General features: G+C 37.9%; 1 protein-coding gene across 1 annotated transcript in view; it reads left to right on the forward strand.

The window, feature by feature from the left end:
- PCNX2 (pecanex 2) overlaps window positions 1–18,811 on the forward strand; it is a 395,419-nt gene that overhangs the window by 155,846 nt on the left and 220,762 nt on the right. Inside the window, exon 16 of the mRNA XM_069064863.1 lies at window positions 17,309–17,418. Within this exon, the coding sequence (XP_068920964.1) occupies window positions 17,309–17,418 (110 nt within the window). The remainder of the gene's footprint in view (window positions 1–17,308; window positions 17,419–18,811) is intronic.

Here is an 18,811-nt window from a genome sequence, read left to right on the forward strand (position 1 = left end):
GAATGAACACTCATCAATTCATATCATTCCCAATTCAGAGGCTCTTGAGACCCATCGCAGAGCAATTAGGGATGTTAATTTTGGAGAGAACTGTCAAATATTATAGACTTCATTATTAGTGGGTGATAAATTGTTTAAAAGTAGATCTCCCTCTCAAATATTTTCTTACATGTGAATTTTTTAGACCTATGTTAAAAAAACAGCTATCATTATAGCTCCTGAATTTAAATGTGCATGCATATAATTTTATTTCTCTATTTGAGAGTCAGAGAAGACATATATAAATGTATATGTAAATGTATGTTCATACATATTTTGCACACATTTACACGCATATATGTCTATGCACACATATATTGTTCAGTCATTTCAGTCACATCTGATTCTTTGTGACACCATTTGGGGTTTTTCTGACAAAGATATTGGATTGGTTTGACATTTCCTTCTCCAGTTCATTTAACAGATAAGGAAACTGAGGCAAACAGAGTTAAGTGATTTTCTCAGGGCCACACAGTTAGTAAGCCTGGTCTTTCTGACTTCAGGCCCAGCATTCTAGCCACCACCTAGCTGCCCAATATTCACATGTATGTGTGTATATTTATACATAGGGAAATACATATATCTATTTAGATATGCATATGTGTATATATACACATGCATGCCTATTTCATTCTATAATGTATTTAGCAAGGTGGGGATAGAAGGGAGAAAAATCTGTGCAAATATTTGGTTAAAGTGTTAAGGTAGGAAAAATTCAACATTAGTCATAAATGTACATAAAAGAAAAGATGGCTATCAGAAAGAGTTCCTCTATGATGTTGGGCTTGTTTAGGTCATCATGTCCATTCTGTTTCTCCTCATAAATTTCTTGAACATTGAAACAAAAACTTTTCTGAGTTAAGGCCTTTCATACTGTACACTATAGGGAAGCAGTTGTTGTTTTTATAATTTTTTCAAGAAACTAACTTCATTCAGGTTAGTCATGGTCTCAGTTCTTTAATCCAACACTTCATCTTCCCCAAATTAAAAAAAAAAGATCCAAATATCCCCAAATACATTTTTGTTTATACACCAGCTCTCTGATTTGACAAATGTAATCTCTGAGGCTTATTATCAATCCTTTAAGAAATGACCGCTTCCTGTCTATTTGTCAACTTCAGTATGAATTTCCCAGAGCTTGGAAGAGGCATTAAACTGCACATTGTAACTGGGATACATAAGGACACTAAATTGACTTTTTAATCACTGAGGTTTGAGTTCCATAGAACAAACAGGTAGAACGATAGAAGATTTATGGGGAAAAAAAGACATTTATTTAAGTCCTTACTATGTGCTAAAAGCTATGCCATTTGCTGGGAATACAGCAAACAAGACAGTCTCTGCCTTCAAGGAACTGTCATTCTAATAGCAGAAGATAATTTATATAGCTCTGAACACAATGCATGATATTTATTACATAGGCTTTCTTTTTATTTATCTTCATTTATTTATAAAATTGATTTATTTTTAGTTCTCATATGTTTTCACTTCCACAAGATTTTGAGTTCTAAATTTTCTCCCCATCTCTCTCCTCCCCCCACTCCAAGACAGCATACATTCTGATTACCCCTTCCCCCAACCTGCCCTCCCTTCTATCATACCCCATTCTCTTACCCCTTCTCCTTCTATTTTCCTGTAGAGCAAGATAGATTTCTATACCTCATTGTATAGGCTTTCTTGAAATGGAAATTTATTACTATATATTTTGAATCTTCTCTTACATTTGGCTGTGCACATGACATACTTTTTTTTCTTTTCTTATTTTATATTTAAGTTTACGTTTCTTTTTCTTTTCCTATCATGTATTTAAGTTTTAATATTTAAGCCTAAATGAATTTAAATAAATTTAAAAAAGGAAAAAATATAACACATAAAGAGGAGTGGTGGAGTAGGAGGGTTTTCATCAAGGAAGTCAGAGGGATGATGAATATAGGACAATCAGTTACCAAGTCCTTTCCAGAAATACTACTGTTGATTTGATTGATATTGTCAGAGCTAAAGTTAGAAAGCAAGAGGCCAACTTAGAGTGGGGAGGTACAGGGAGGCATATACTGTGTGACATGGTATGAAACTGGGCTGGGTGTGGCTGGTTTGAGTAAGAATGAAATACAATGAAATCAGAGATCTAGGGAAAATAATATTTAAATATTTATGATTTCCCTTTCATACATACCCACAGAGACACACATACACATATATCTAAGTATCAAGTAGTTGCATTAAGACAATGAGACAACTCGGTGGTACAACGTATAGATAACTGGGCTAGATCAGGATAAAGCCAAGCATGAGCAGCTTTCCAGAGGACTGCTGCTGTGAACAGCTTTCAAGATTCTGATTACACAGTATAGTAAACTCTCTATTTATTCAGTAACAAACCAAGACAAAACATTCAAAGAAAATCAAGGTACAACATTCACAATGTTACAACTTATCACTAAAACAGTCACGTAGTTTTCACCAAAGTGGTCATGTAGTTTTAAGCAAAGTACATTCATTTAGTCAATCATAAAGTCCTTAATTCAATCACAAAGTATGAAAGTCAAAGTCCACCACCCATGGAGTACAATTAAGTTACCATATCATCAGTCACTACTCAGTATCCTCTTAAGAGGTAGTGGAAATTACAAAGGCCATCCACCCCCAGGTCACAAGTAAGTTACAATTTCATCAGTCACTACTCACTACTCTCTTAAGGGGGTAGTGGAAAGCACAAAGGCCATCCACTCATAGGTCACCAGTAAGTTACAATTTCATCAGTCAGCATTAAATACCCAAGGAGAGGTCTTTTCATCTTGACTTGAGGCAGGCTCTTAGCTTCCATGGTTCCTCTTCCATGGTCCCAGTTATTGCCTGAATCTAACCAACTGCCACCTGAGTTCATAGGCAGACAGCTCACAGTTCCTTGTCCAGCTCTCTGTGCAGTTCCTGTTCCATATTGAAGCTCACAGTGTCTAGTCCACCTCAAGCCCTTATTCAAATACCAGGAAACTAAGTCCCAGAAACAGAAAGTCAAAGTCATTACAATAACCACAAAGTTGCTACACATGGTTAATGCAGTGAACACCAATATTCCCAAGCCTTAACAACAGAACAGGTTCCCTCAAGCAGGGATCTTTCTCTCTTACTCACTCACAGTAGCTCCTCAGCAGAAGTCCCGGCTGGTTCTTGGAAGCTCTCAGCAGAAGTTCCCAGAAGAAAGATCTCAGCAGAAATTCCAGCTGGCTCTCAGAAGGAGCTCTGCCACCACAAGTTCTGTTCTCAAAATCAAAATCACTTTCTCCAGCTCTGTTCTCAAAATCAAAATCACTTTCTCCAGCCTGGGCCTCTCCTCCTCAGCCTCCACAAGGCTTACTCCAAGTTTTGTTTCAGTTCTTATTTCTCTTCTCGGTTCTTCTCAAGTCTCAGTTCAGTCCTCAGTGCAGCAGTAACAGCTCAACCTTCACATACTCACTAAGAGAAATTCTGGCCTCTCTCAGCTTGGGCTTTTCCTCATATAAGGTATTAGCTCCTTCCTGTTACAACAGGAAGTTCCTCCCACTGTGGGATTCACAAGTTCTGGATCATGATACTTGATACAATCATACTTGAAACAAGGTGCTAAGTGCTTGCCAAAACAAGAGGATCTTCAAATTGCTTTACTGTTACAATCAGGAAGATTCATCTTCATGAATTCAAATCTGGTCTCAGACACTTACCAGCTGTGTGACCCTGGGTAAGTCACTTAACACTGTTTGCCTCAGTTCTTCATCTATAAAATGAGCTGGAGTAGGAAATGGCAAACCATTCAAGTATCTTTGTCAGGAAAACCCCAAATTGAGTCACGAAGAGTCAGGCACAACTGAACAATGACTAAATAAGAACTAAGATAATAGCAATTTTAGTTTCAGTTTTGAGATTTTTAGAACTATCAAGTAGTGCCATATTTATGTCCAGGAAAATTACAGGGCAAGAGGGCCTACCAAGGACCTCTGGTCCTCCCTCCTGTCACAGCCAAGTTACATATAAGCTACTGAAGGCTGACATGTGCCCTATTTATAAAGACTTTCAGCAAAAGAAATTCTGCTTTCCTGGCTTATCCACTTTATTATGTAACTACTACCAGTTTCAGGTTGTCAAGAAAGTCCTTCAGGTATCTAATTAAAATTTCATATGCTGAAGCTTAAATCCACTTCTTCTGTGTCCAGTGGAGCTAGAGAATAGCTAACATTATTTACTGTGTGACCCTGAGCAACTCCCTTTACCATTCAATAGTCAGTTTAGAAGATGCTGACCAACCTGTATTGGCAGTGAGTTCCCTATGGCAGAGAAGGTACAGAGAAAGGAAATGGCACTCTTTTATTTTTATGATAATGATAACAGTGGTAGGTAAAACACAAAAGCAAATCTTCAAAGCATAATTATTCCATAATGTTGTTGAACCTAAAATGCCTAAAGAAATTGAGGTTTTATAAAAGGATCATTGGAAGGAAAATGCAAGCCTGAACTAGATAAACCTTCATTTCTATTCATTTTCATGCTGTCTTTTTTTTTTTAGGAAGGACATTTCATTCATTCATTTATTTATTTATTTTAGCTTTAATGCTTTATTAACTTCTGATTTACATCATTCGTTTCTGCCAGATTTTGAGTTACAAATTTTCTCCCTGTTTTTCCCCTACCCACTGCCCCACAAAAGTAGTCCCACAGGATATCCCCTCCTCCAATCTGCTGTCTCCCATATTTTCTCCCATATCCCTTTTGAGTTTTCCAGTGGATCCCTATGCCTCAGTGCCTGTATATCTTATTTCCCAATTACATGTAAGATGGTATTAATAATAGTATATATATATACACACATATATATACATATATTTGAATATTTGATTTTAAAACTTTCAATTCCAGATTCATTCCCTTTCTTCCTTGTCACCCACCCTTGCTGGGAAGATAAGCAGTTCAGTATAGGTTGTACGTATGTGGCTAATGCAAAACAATAACATAGTAGATATATTGTAAAAGACTGACTATATTTCCCTCCCTCCTATCCCACCTCCCACTTGTTCTATTCTCTACTTTGATCCCGTCTATTTTCAAAAGTGAGTGCTTCCAACTTCCCTCCCCCCCAGCCTACCCTCCCTTCCCTCATCCCCCGTCTCATCCCCTTCCTCCCCTATTCTCCTGGAAGGTGAGATACCCTATTTAGTGTGTATTTCACTCCTTGCTCAAGCAAAATTCAATGGGAATAAGGTTGACCCATTCCCTTTTGCCTTCCTATTCTTCCCCTCCATTGTAAGCATTTTTCCTTGCCTCTTCTGTATGAGATAGTTTACCCCAATCTGTCTCTTCCCATCTCCTCTCATTTTATTCCTCTCACCTCTTAATTTCACCTTTTAAGTATCATCCCTTCCTGTTAAATTGGTCCTGTGCCCTCTATCTATGTATATCTGTAAACATATATACACACATTCACATATGTATTCATATGCCCATATACCCTCATATATAGACAAATATATATATTTCTAATCCCTTCAACTAATGAGAAAAGTTTCATCAGTTACAATTATTGTTTTTCCATGTAGGAATATTAATAGTTCAACTTTGATAAGTTCCTTATGATTCCTTTTTCCTGTTTACCTTCTCATGCTTCTCTTGCTTCTTGTATCTGAATGTCAAATTTTCTATTCAACTCTGGTTTTTTCAGCAAGAATGCTTGAAAGTCCTCTATTCCACTGAATGACCATATTTTCCCCTGAAACATGATACTCAGTTTTGCTGGGTAGGTGACTCTTGGTTTTAATCCCAGCTCCTTGGACCTCTGGAATATCTTATTCCAAGCCCTTCGATTCCTCAGTGAAGAAGCTGCCAGATCCTGGATTATCATGATTGTGTTTCCACAATATTCAAATTGTTTCTTCCTGGCTGCTTGTAATATTCACTCCTTAATCTGGGAATTCCAGAACCTGGCTATGATATTCCTAGGAGTTTTCTTTTTGGGATCTTTTTCAGGAGGTGATCGGTGGATTCTTTCAACCTCTATTTTGCACACTGGTACTAAAACATCAGGGCAGTTTTCTTTGAGAACTTCCTGGAGGATGATTTCTAGGTTCTTACTTTGGTCATGGCTTTCAGGCAGTTCAGTAATTTTTAAATTATCTCTCCTGAATCTATTTTCCAGGTCAGTGGTTTTTCCCATGAGATATTTCACATTCCCTTCTCTTCTTTCATTTGTTTGGATCTGTTTAACAGCATCTTGATTTCTCATAAAGTCATTAGTTTCCATTTGCTCCAACCTAATTCTGAAGCAATGATTCTCCTCATTGAGTTTTTGAGATTCTTTTTCCATCTGGCAAATTCGGCTTTTTAAGGCATTCTTCTCTTCATTGCCTTTTTGGGCCTCCTTTGCCATTTGAGTCAGTCTTTTTTTTAAGGTATTATTTTCCTCAGTCAGGCTGTTGACTCTCATTTCATAATTTTCTTGCATTGTTCTCATTTCTCTTCCCAATTTTTCCTCCACTTTTCTTATCTGCTTCTTAAGGTCCTCTATGCCCTGTAACCAGCTTGTATTTTCCTTTGAAGCTTTTGGTACAGGAGTTCTGACTTCAGTTTTCCTCCTGTTCCATGCTTTGCTCCTTTTTGTCCCCAAAATAGGAGTGTATTGTTGGAATCTTCTTTCTGCTTTGTTACCTTTGCCTGCTCATTTTGCCACTCAATTACTTCACTTTTGGGCTTTTTGCCACAGTAGGACTCTACCACCAGACAGGGGAGCTTTTGTCCCAAACGCTGGGGTTTTCTCAGCTGCCGGAGGTATTAGATGGGTGCCCTCTCTGAGTCTCCACACCCTCTGGCAAGCTGGACACACACCCCTGGACCTCCACCCTAGACTGCAATCCAGATCCAAGCAGGTTAAAGCAAGAGAGATTACCCCTCAGACTGGTGCTTGGTCCCCCTACACTCTGCAGGACAAGAGCTGAAGCCGCTACATGGTGCTGCCTGGCTCTGCCGGTGTCTCAGCGGCTTTTCTCCCTGGGGGTAAAAGCCACGCACTCCCACTTACTGTTTCCAAAGTCCAGAATGCACTGACCTCTCACTTTGTCCTTTGTGTCTATGTGTTGATAAATCTGGAAATGGCCACAGCTGCTGCAGATCTGGAGTCCCTCTGGCCGGGGGCTGGTCAGGCCTGCCTTGGGGCTAAAGCCTCCGTGTGGGGCTGGGCTTGGCTCCCAGAGTGCTGTGCTGGATTCCTGCTGGCCTGCCAGGCTGTCCTCAGTGGGAGGTTAGCTTCTCTGTGTCATTTTGTGGGTTCTGCAGCTCCAAAGTTTGTTTAGAGTCCACTTTTTACATGGATTGGGGAGGGTGGAAGCCGGAGCTACAGGAATGTTGTGCTTCTACTCCGCCATCTTGGCTCTGCCCAGCCATTTTCATGCTGTCTTAACCCAATGTATTGTGGCCATTAGGACAAGTGTGACTTTTGGCAAGTTTGCAAGTATGCATCAGTTTTTTGATGGTATACAGGTTGAAAAATAAATGCTGCTTTTATTCAGTACTCATAACCTTTACCCAATTCTCATTCATTTTTTTCATGAAGATATCCAAATGGTCCTGTGCAGAGATATAGGCTTGCCTCTTCATGAAGAACAAGTCTATACTACTTTGAAGCTTAGTACATTTTGTTTTTTGACAATGATGAAACTATTGACATTTTATACTAGTCCTTTCACTGTAGCTATTATCTAGCTATGGGCTAGCTTTCTCTTTCTTTGTTCCTTAATGGTTCTGTTACTTCAAGAACCCCCTCAATCAGACAATATGCCTTTCCAGAAAGCATTTGCTATATCATTAGGACAGAATGATCCTTCCATTCCCTCCTGTTCTCTCTGTCATCCTGTTCTTCTGTGAACATTAAGTTGTCCTGCTTCACTTTGTTTTGTAAGAGCTAAGAGCTTTGCCTTTCAATTCACCAAACTTACCATGACTGAAAGCAGTTGAGAACCATAGAGGTTGGTTAGATAACTTAATAGTGGTTTTAAACTTTTATATTCCTGGAGCAGAATGCATATGCCCTCATTCATTCCTTTCTTCTCTTTCAATCTCTCTCTTTCTCTCTCTCTCTCTCTCTCTCTCTCTCTCTCTCTCTCTCTCTCTCTCTCTCTCTCTCTCTCTCTCTCTCTTTCTCCTTCCTTTTTCTCTCTTCCCCTCCTCCTCTCCTTCCTTCTCCCTCTCTCTTCTTCCCTTCATCCTTTTCTGCCTACTTCCTTCTCCCTCACCTGTGAAGTCCCAGATTCTGCTGAGTATTTTTCTGCACATGTCTATGTTCAGATGGTTTCCTATTTGATTCATAGGCTTTGTGACTTTTGCTCAAAATAAGCCATCTCATTTCTGTGAGGTTGGCCTATTTTTCTGACAGTCCCTCAGTACTTGCACTGCCTTGCATAAGATACTCCTCCATTAGTCCTCTACTACATTTTGTTTCCCCACCCTACCTACAGTTATACTGTTGTAGAGTCTCAGATAATGGCTACTTTCAGGTCCTACTGCAATACATCTTTTGTATAATTTCAGTTTACACATCTGATAAGGCTTTGATGCCAACAATTTATCTACATTCCAAGTGATCATTATTATTAACTCTGACTTACAGTTTGATATTAAACCTTATACTCAGATACTACAAAAAGTAAAGTTCAAGGTGCCAAGTGGAGTGTGGACAGCCACCCTTCAGGCCTACAGACATTATAGAGATTGGAAGGCAATACTTTCTTAGAGGCTTTTGACTTGCTTTTCAACTGATGAGTACATTAGGGCCAAACACTGTCAGCAAGTCTACTGAAGCAAGTGCTTACCTTATACCCAAGTTTTCTGCTGCTTCATCTGTGAGTGTATCATTTCTTACTGTATTTACTGCTGAGAGGTGAATTCTATAATAGATCATAGCTCTAAAGATTAGAGCAGGCTATTAAGTTTGTTTGTTAAGTTATCCCTAGTTCTGGATGACGTTACTATCACCTTCATATATCCTTTAATTTGTTAACTCATTCACTTCTCTGATGGCCCTGTTCCCTGATCCATAATTTTGTCTATATCCTATTGGGTTTGCACGTCTAGATTACTGCCATTGGAGTACAGCAGTTCCCAGAATGTGATTTTCAGTACTTTTTTGTTCACAATCTGTCGTTCTGGAAACATTTGTTATTGTTGTTGCTGAGAGGAAGAAACCAAAAATGTATCATTATATTCATTGCCACACTTCTCAGCATATTCCAAATAGATGAAAATGTGAAATAGATTATATAAAAATGAATTGCTTATATACCTCAGCGTCCTTTATTTGAGGATGGAGAAATGTGCTCCATGGTACCATTAATTCTAACACAAATGAGACAAATTTATGAAGTGGTTATTTCTTGAAATTTCTGGGTATCTAAAGATTTATTGTTGTTCAGTCATATCTGACTCTTTTTGACCCCATTCTGGGGTTTTCTTGGCAAAGATAATGCAGTGCTTTTCCATTTCCTTCTCCAGTTCATTTTACAGATGAGGGACTGAGGCAAACAAGGTTAAGTGACTTGCACAAGGTCACATAACTAGTAAATGTCTGAGGCCAGATTTGAACTCATAAAAATGAGTCTTCCTGATTTCAGTACAATGCTCTATCTACTGTACCATCTAGTTGCCCTATCTAAAGATACTAATAGTAATATTATCTTATTTTTAAAATGAATATGTACTTGATTTTTTGTAAATTAAATCACATTTTCCCATTGCCTTACAATTAATTTTCAGAAATATCTTTTCTTTACATCTACTTGATCTTCGTTTAGCAAGATGTTCTAATAACTAAGCTTTAAATTTCTTTCTCTACCTTTCCACACCCAACCTCATGTTAAGATAAATAGAAAGTTGATAGTGCATTAGGAGAACTTACTCTTTAAAGCAATTTTCCTTTGAATATTTAACATGTAAATATAGATAAATAATCTCTAACACATTTATAAATAAATTTAAAAGACATTTTAAGAGGTAGACAGTACAGATCTGGTCCATGAAGCATGCACAGACACTGGACTCTCATTCACCAATTACCACATAACATCACATTTATTAAAGTAGATTACACTTTTATGTGTCAAGATCTTGATGTTCTTTAGTCTTTCCTTTTATCTGTTGTTCAGTTCTATAGGCAAAAGAATATACATTTGTTAACTGTTTGCTATGGACTGGGAACTTTTCTAAGGACTGGGAATATAAATATAAGCTAACAGAAAGATAGTCTGTGGGAAAAAGAGGGGAAGAAGCTCCCACCTAGGGAAATGGTGGTGAAGCAAGAGTCAGAAGCCCAGTGCACATGAAATATAGCAAGGACTTGTCCCATCCCCAAAATGGAGGCCCCCTGGAAGGAAGCCAACGGGAGGACACCTAGAGCAAGACAATCAGCCACACTTGAGTGCAGGGTTCTTAACCATTTTTGTGTCATAGACCCCGCTTTTTGGTGAATCCTATGAATCCATTTTCAGAATACAGTTTTTAAATACGTAATAAATATGATATGTAGAGTTACAAAGGAAACCAAGTAGATATTAAAAATCAAGCCAAATTTTTTTAAACAAGTTCACAGACCCCAGATTAAGAATCTTTGCTCCTGTATAAACCATACTATAACTTTAGGAGTTTTAATTCATAGTGTTGTGATGATGTTCCTTCAAAAGAGATGAACCAGAATCTTTCTAGAATCAGAGAACAGTGTGAGAAGGCCATTGGTGCTTCCTTGGGTGTATAGTTCTTTGAATTCTAGCTTTGCCAATAACTATCTATGTGGTCTTGCTCTTGGCACACATCTAGACCCAGCACCCTCTTAGTTCAGGTTCCATGTTGGGAAGAAATAGGGCTCTTGTCAACCACTGATCAAAGGAGGAGGTTTACTTTGCCCTAACATAGCAAGGATATGCAATGAAGATACAATGGCACTTAGATTTTTCTAGACATAGCCCCTCTCTTCTTCAACTAGGACTTCATTTGATCAGTCAGTCATCAGGATACAATGACTTGTGCAGTCTTAGGCACCTGCTGAGACTGGACTGAGAGGCTCTGGGTACACAGACTTGGACCCATTATGCCCCCAGACCAGGAAGTTGCACGGGGAAGCTGGGGCCAATCAGGATGAACTAGGAGGAAAAGTCAGGGTAGTCATGGAAATCAAAGAAAACACTGGTCCTATGATACACCTCATACACATCATTCTACCTGGATGAGCCTCAGTTTCCTCATCTATAAAAGCAGAGGATTAGACTAAGTGACCTTTAAATTCCCTTCCAGTTGTAATATCCTCTGCTTCCACTTAAAGAAAGAAGAGTCTTAAATCTCACCACTTCATAAATGGAATAGGAATTCATGATAATTTCTAAGTCTCCTCACCATTCCAGAATAATTTGAGTTGGAAATTTGCTTCCTGAATTATATAGATCAAGTTGAGGGATTGGACCTGGAGGGCAAATTTCCAGTCAAGAACCCAGGACCATCTGGGTGGCCTGCCACTTAGTTGTCTGTCAGAGCTCAGAGAAAAAAAAAACCTGGCTAGTCCTAAGGGAATGATCCATATGGAGATAAGCATCCAGGCTGAAAAACATGCAAAGCATGACCTGAAATGTGGTGTCCAGACCTGCTACATAACACTTACACTTCTCAAGGAAAGAAATATGCCACTGTGGCATTTACTTTGCCCCCACTATATTAAAAAAAATGTATTCATTACATCTGTCCTGTTCCTGTGAGCACACTATCTTTCATCTATAAAAATTTATCCTTAAGCTATTGATTATGCATAAAAGAAATCACATGTGTGAAGAAATGAGTACAATGATTTTGTCTAGTGTAATACAGTACATACACCAGAAGGAACTTGAGGACTAATAATAAATGATAATTGCCTTCCAATGAGAATTATAAGCTTAAATTGTATATAGTTTGGTATAGTAATAAAAATTCCCAAAAAGATATTATGCACTTTTTGTCATTGTTGTTCAGTTGTTTTCATTCATGTCTTATTCCCTATGACCCCATTTGGGGTTTTCTTGGCAAAGATATTAGAGTGGTTTGCTATTTCCTTCTCCAGGTCATTTTACAGGTGAGGCAAACAGGGTTAAGTGACTTGCCTAGGGTCACATAGCTAATAAGTGTCTGAGGCTGGATTTGAACTCAGGAAGCTGAATCTTCCTGATTCCAAGCCCAGTGCTCTATGCACTATGCAACTTAGCTGCCCCAGTAATGCCCCTATTCTATGGAAAAGTCGATGTACTATTGTTTAGTTAATGAACTCTTTTATAGAATTATTGACATCCTATGATAACTCATGAAAAGCAGCATGGAATATTGGAGAGTGGGGATAGGCAAAACTAGGCTCATGTCTTTCTGACTCCAGGCTTAGATGAAGTTATCTACTATGCCATTTAGCTGCCCTGCTTATCTAAATACATTTTAAAAGCATAGATTTTACTAGTTTTATGTACAGATCATCTGATATGTATATCTTTACTACTACAATGAAGACTGTGTCCAAATTTTTTAGAGATATACTGATCGGATAGAAAGAGTGCTGGCCTAGAATTGATAAGATGATAGATTTAGAGCTTTAGGGTGCCTTGAAGATCATCTTGACCTTAGAGGTCAACTTACAGATAAGAACATTTAGCATCAGATGGTGCTAAGTAACTCACAAAAGTAGTAAGAAGTAAAGCCTGAAATCAAACCTAGTTCCTCTGACATAAAATGCAATAATCATTCCACTACATAAGAAGATCTTGGCTCCAGTATTCACCAACCAAGTAACCATGATCAAGCCCTTCATTAGTTTTCTTCATCTGTAAAATGGGCATAACTTGCACTGTCTATCTATATCATAAGAGTGTTTTGTGGAAAAAAAAAACTCTGTAAACCACAACATAACATAATATAAATGTTATTTTACATAAGACATTTCTTTCCGTACCTTGTATTTTTAAAGAGATTTTTATTCTTTAACTGAAGTGGAAAATGTTGAAATTCTTTGAATGTAATTGGACTTAAGAAACATTGAATTCTCATCATTTCACTTATTTCATCTAACAAGATAAAGACAAAGTAATGTTTAATCATGTTGATCTTTGATGTTGTGGGAATGATGGCCATCTTTAAATGTTTCATTTGAGGTCCTATCTTATTGACTTTGCATTGATAACTAGGTGAAGAATCTCTGCTTTATGGATCAATATTCAAATACATGAAGTGTCTTAAAAGGAATAATTTGTGGGCATGTGGAATAGCCAAACAATCTAATATTCTCAAATTACAGTGTCAACTAAACAGTAGGTGTTGAATGTCTAAAAGGCATACATACATAAAATGCATCTGGGGTACAGTTTAAAGAAAAGACAATCTTTGCCTTTGAGAGTTTCTGATTTAGAAACTAGAACAGAATAAAATTATATAAAGAAAGCATTTTAAAAAAAGCAAAATACAGTAGAATTAATGAGGAATCTTACGCAGTTATGGGGGGAAATGTTTAAAGGTTTTTCTCATGAGGTTTTTTTTTTCATTTTGTAAGAACAAAGTAATAAAGTAAAGAAAGAGGTATATAGGGGCGGCCAGGTGGCTCAGTGAGTAAGAGCACCGGCCCCAGTGTTGGGATGACCTATGGATCGAATCTGGGCTCAGATACTTACCACCACACCCAGACATAACTGGCTGTGTAACCTTGAGCAAGTTATTTAACCCCAATTGCTTAAAAAAAAAGAGGTATATAATTTTCTGACAGAGAAAGGAACCAGAAAAGCATGTCACAGAAGCAAAAAGCATTAAGATATTATGGTAGGAAAATTTCATATTTAAGAATTTGTTGAGCATCATCACCTGTATAGCTCTGTGTCAGACTTGGTTTGGGAGTAGAGATGTGAAAGAAATATTTGACAGGAACATGTACTCAGGGAACTTTCAATCTAGTTGGCAAATGAAGAACTGAAAGAAGAATACATGAGATACAAAGAAAATGAAATAAAATGGCAGCATAAAGATAGAAAATGTTGACACACCATATTTTAAAACAACATATATATTTTGGGATTGTATTATCTGAGGGTGAGAAGAGCCCACTTAAACTATATTATTTTTTAATCTCACAGTCTTACTACTATTTTAATCAAGTTATACTATCCAGTCTTCATTTGATTTAAACACCAATATTTCATTCTCTTCATAATTTTCTTGGCTGAGTCTCCTTTTACCTAGATACAAATGTGGGAGGAAGGAAAAGCATAAGCCTGGAATTTAGAGACTTGATCTGGTAATCTATCATCTTGTCAAGAGATAGCATTCTGTGATGAATATATTTGGGTTGGAGGAATGAAATTTCTATTTCTCTAGGAGCATATAACTTCCCTTTCTGAAAATGAGGCCTGCCATTTTTGTCTCCTTCATACACAGTCATAGAGTTGGAAGAGACTTCAGGGGTCATCCAGATCCACCCCCTGTTGTTATTGTTATTTTTTCAGATGTGTCTAACTCCTTGTGACACAACTTGGGTTTTTCTTGGCAAAAATACTGGAGTGATTTGCCATTCCCTTCTCCAGCTCATTTTACAGAAGAGGAAACTGAGGCAAACAGGGTTAAATGACTTATCCAGGGTCACATTACTAGAAAGTGTCTGAGGCCAGATTTGAACTCAGGAAATTGAGTCTTCCTGACTTCAGGCCTAGTGCAATAATCCACAGAAACACTCATACCTGAATAGAAATTCTATCTACAACATAATTGACCAGTGGTCCCCTAGGCTTTGGTAGAAGACCTCTAATATAAGAAAGTTTTCCCTTAAATCAAGCTGAAATCTGTCTATCTTCATTTCTACCTTTGGATCTGTAATGTTAATGGGATGTAAGATATTCCCCACCCGTTAATAGGCCTCATGTGGAGCCCATTAAGGGAAACTTGCTTAGAAGAGCCTTGCTTGTAGGAAGCCTTTCACACCTTTTGCAAATTTCTAATTAGAAACTGAGTCAGGGGGATTGTGATGTCTTCTGGCTCCGAGAATGTATTTATACTCTGAGTTGGTATTTTGCTTTGGGGGCTCTCTTGAGAAGGATCTTATGAGTCTCTGGTCAAGATTCTGAGTGGCTGTATGTTCAGAGCTCCCAGACTGCTCAGATGTAAAGTCTCTCTCCATCCAGAGATGTATGTATAGTGTATAGTTGATTCAGGCAGTCAGAGCCATGTCTGTTGATCTTTATTTCTCTGCTTGTATTTTCTCTGAAGTTCAGGGTGCTGACTTTTCACCTGAACTAGTGAATGTAATTTAAAAAGATTGTTGACCCCTTGAACAGCTATCTGTCCTAGTAAAGCAGAACCTATGCTAGAGGCCTTCCTGGGGATGCCAGTGTGGTTACTGCTACAACCCCCCTGCACTGCAGTGCTTTCTCATGAAAGTATCTAGTCATTCTTCCCACATTCTGCATTTGTACGTTTTTTGGACCCAGCTGTAGGACTTTGTACTCATACATGTTCAATTTCATTTTGTTAGATCATAGAATTATAGATTTAGAAGTGAAAAAAAGGAAATTGGAAGATCATTGAACGTAAATCCTTCATTTTACAGAGGAGGTAAATGAGAGAGGTGAAGTGACTGACCTTGAAAGACACAATGACTAGGTGTCTGAAGCAGGATTTGAACCTCTATCTTTCTGCTTTCAAGCCTAGTTCCTTATCTACCACATCTTGCTTCCTTTCATTTTGGCCTCTTGAAATCTTTTTAAATTTTGACTCTGCCTTGATAGGTATTAACTATTCCTCTTAATTTTATGTCATCCAAAAATTTGATAGGCATGCCCTCTATTCATCTTTCTGTGTCATTAATATACATATCAGATAGCATAGAACCCATGACAAGTCTCTGGGAAAGTGTACTAGAGACTTCCCTCTATTGACACATTTATGGGTACTCTGTGGGTCTGGTCATTGAGTCAATGCCAGATTCACTTAACTGTAATATCATCAAGGCTACCATTTTGAGCATTTAGAAAGGAAAAGGGCAATCGTTACACTGCAACAGAGGCTCATCAAGCACAGGCCATACCAGACTAATCTTACGTTTCATTTTTCTTAGACTAGTGGAATTCTGTAGACATATTAATCCTGGATTTAAGAAAGGGCATTTAGCAAAGTCTCTCATAATATCTTTGTGGATAAGATAAAGAGATATGACCAAGATTCAGAGTTACTTGAATATCGGACTCAAGGAGGTAATGATAAGTGGATAATTATCATCTTGGGGATAGATCTCTAGTGGATTCCCCTGGGAATCTGTCCTTGGACTGGGGCTTTTCAGCATTTTTACTGATGATTTGGATGAAGGCATAGATTCCGTGCTTATCACATTTGTAGAAGATACAGAGCTAGGAGGGACAGGTAACCTGTTGAAATACAGAATAAAAATACAAAGAGATTCAGCAGTTCAGAACAAAACTCAAATATAGAAAAATGAAATTTAATAGAAAAAATTCAAAGTCCTGTAATTGAGTTCAGAAAATTAACTCCACAAGTAAAGGGTGGAGGGAATTTAAATTTGTCAGGTGATGGTTTGTTTGAAAAAGAACTGGGAGTTTATCTAATTAAAAAAAATGGAAACAACAGTATGACATGGGAACCAAAAAAGCTAATGAGATCTAAGACCCAATCAGCGAGGATTTCTTAAGAGTCTTTTTGCTAGGTACTGTCCTAGGTGCTAGGCATACAAAGACAAGAATGAAAGTCCCTGCCCTCAAGAAGATAAAAATCAAGAATAAGGGAGGTCATAATCTTATTGTACTATGCCCCGATGAGTCCACATTTGGAGTATTACATTCAGTTCTGTGTACCATAGTTCAAGGAAGGACATCAGTAAACTGGTTATCACCAGAAGTATAGTAACCAGAATGGTAAATAGACAATAGAGGTTTTAGGGGAAGGGAAGTACTGAAAGATCAAAAGAATTGAGCTAAGGTCATTTAGTGAGCAAAAGAATCAATGGCTTTTTAGGAAGTGACCTTTGGTTCCAATGAACCCCTATTTACTTCATATCTTACACGTAGTGTTTTTTTTTTTAAGCAATTGGGGTTAAGTAACTTGCTCAAGGTTACACGGCCAGGTGTTTCTGGGTGGGTGCTAAGTGTCTGAGCCCGGGATTCGATCTCCAGGTCTTCTCAACACTGGAGCTGATGCTCTTACTCGCTGTGCTACCTGGCCGCCCCATTACATGTAATTTTTTTTTAAATGATTTTCTTTCCTTTAGGAACCTTGGAGTACACAACACATTCCAGCCCTGTTCTCTGCCTTCTGTGGTCTTTTGGTTGCAGTTTCCTATCACCTTAGCAGACAAAGCAGTGATCCATCTGTTTTAATGTAAGTGCCATGGCTGATTCTTTACTTTGTACTATTCCTTCATTTTTCCACAGACTCATATGTTAGACAAGATTTCTGCAGGGTCCCTGTTTTATTGCAGTGTGGAGACCGTGCTCAGCATTCACTGTGGTCTGATTCATCTTCCCATGAAATTAACAACTCACTGGGGGGAAAACCATTAAGCACTGTGAACTACCTGAAATTAATGGTCAAGATTCAACTTGGCCTGAGATTTTATTGCCTCAAAGTAAACAACACAATGGAATAGACAGATGCATTTCTTCAGGGCTGGGATGATATGTGGTTCACGATGCCAGGATTTTGCCTTCCCTTCAGTGAAGCAAGGAAGGAGCACATGATCTCTTCATTTACATTGGACTTTTCCCTGGAGAGCAAACCTGTACACAAGAAAATTAGAAGAATATAATTCTGGAGATGGAAGTTGATACTTTGATCTATTTAAGAAAATATAATAATTCTTAATGTAGTATAGAATATGCGCAGGATAGAAAGAAGCATTCTGTTCATTATTCTCCAAAAGACACATGATTCTCCTTGAATCAGGGTAACTTAGGCCCAAGCATTTTAAACATTTTAATACTGATCTTTGTCAATTTTGTGTGCATTTCCTGGTCTCCCTTCCCTTAATCACATCTTTTGATGATATAAATTGTTTTTTTTTACACAGAACTGTACTTCAAATGTCCATAATACCAACTTGCATAATTTTCCCAAAGGTATAGAAACACTTGGACTGTTATAGACAGTTACTACTGTGAACATCAGAGAGACTATAATTATTCTTTAATTTTGAGACCAATAAGATGAAAGACATAGAAGGAAGGGCCAGAGAGAAAGAAGGTCAAGCACAGAAGCAGATCAGCATTTTGTTGCTTATTTTATCCTTTCAAGATAACTGACATTCTAGTATCACAAAGTAAAAAATAAAAATTTTGTGGATGTCACCAAAAAACCCTGTGCTAAGATTCTCAGTAGTGATATTATACATTGAGTGGAACCAAAGATGGAAGTATTCTTTTGTCTTACTGTTGATTTCCACAATCTAGTGAAATTCAATTCCATTCAGTAAAATTTTGCCATGTGAATACTACATGGAATCTGAGGGAAGAGGAAATATTGTGCTAGAACCTCAGTATACAAATATAACATCCCCTCAGAGCTGCTTCCCAACTGGTGGTCTAAGGGTCTAGACAATGGTTGACTACTGCTCCCCCCTCAGGGTTTGAGAGGGATTAGCCTATTATTCTAGTTCTTGTATTAAGTCACTTTGGGATCTTACACAAAAATGGATTCTTCTCTTGTTATCTTGGAAAGTTATATCACATCTTCCCTTTCCTCATGTACATGTTGTGTGGATAACTGAATTCATTTG

Source organism: Petaurus breviceps, unplaced genomic scaffold (assembly GCF_028583685.1).
Source record: "Petaurus breviceps papuanus isolate PSGF00001 unplaced genomic scaffold, PetGlider_PUasm1.0 90650, whole genome shotgun sequence".
NCBI lineage: Eukaryota > Metazoa > Chordata > Mammalia > Diprotodontia > Petauridae > Petaurus > Petaurus breviceps.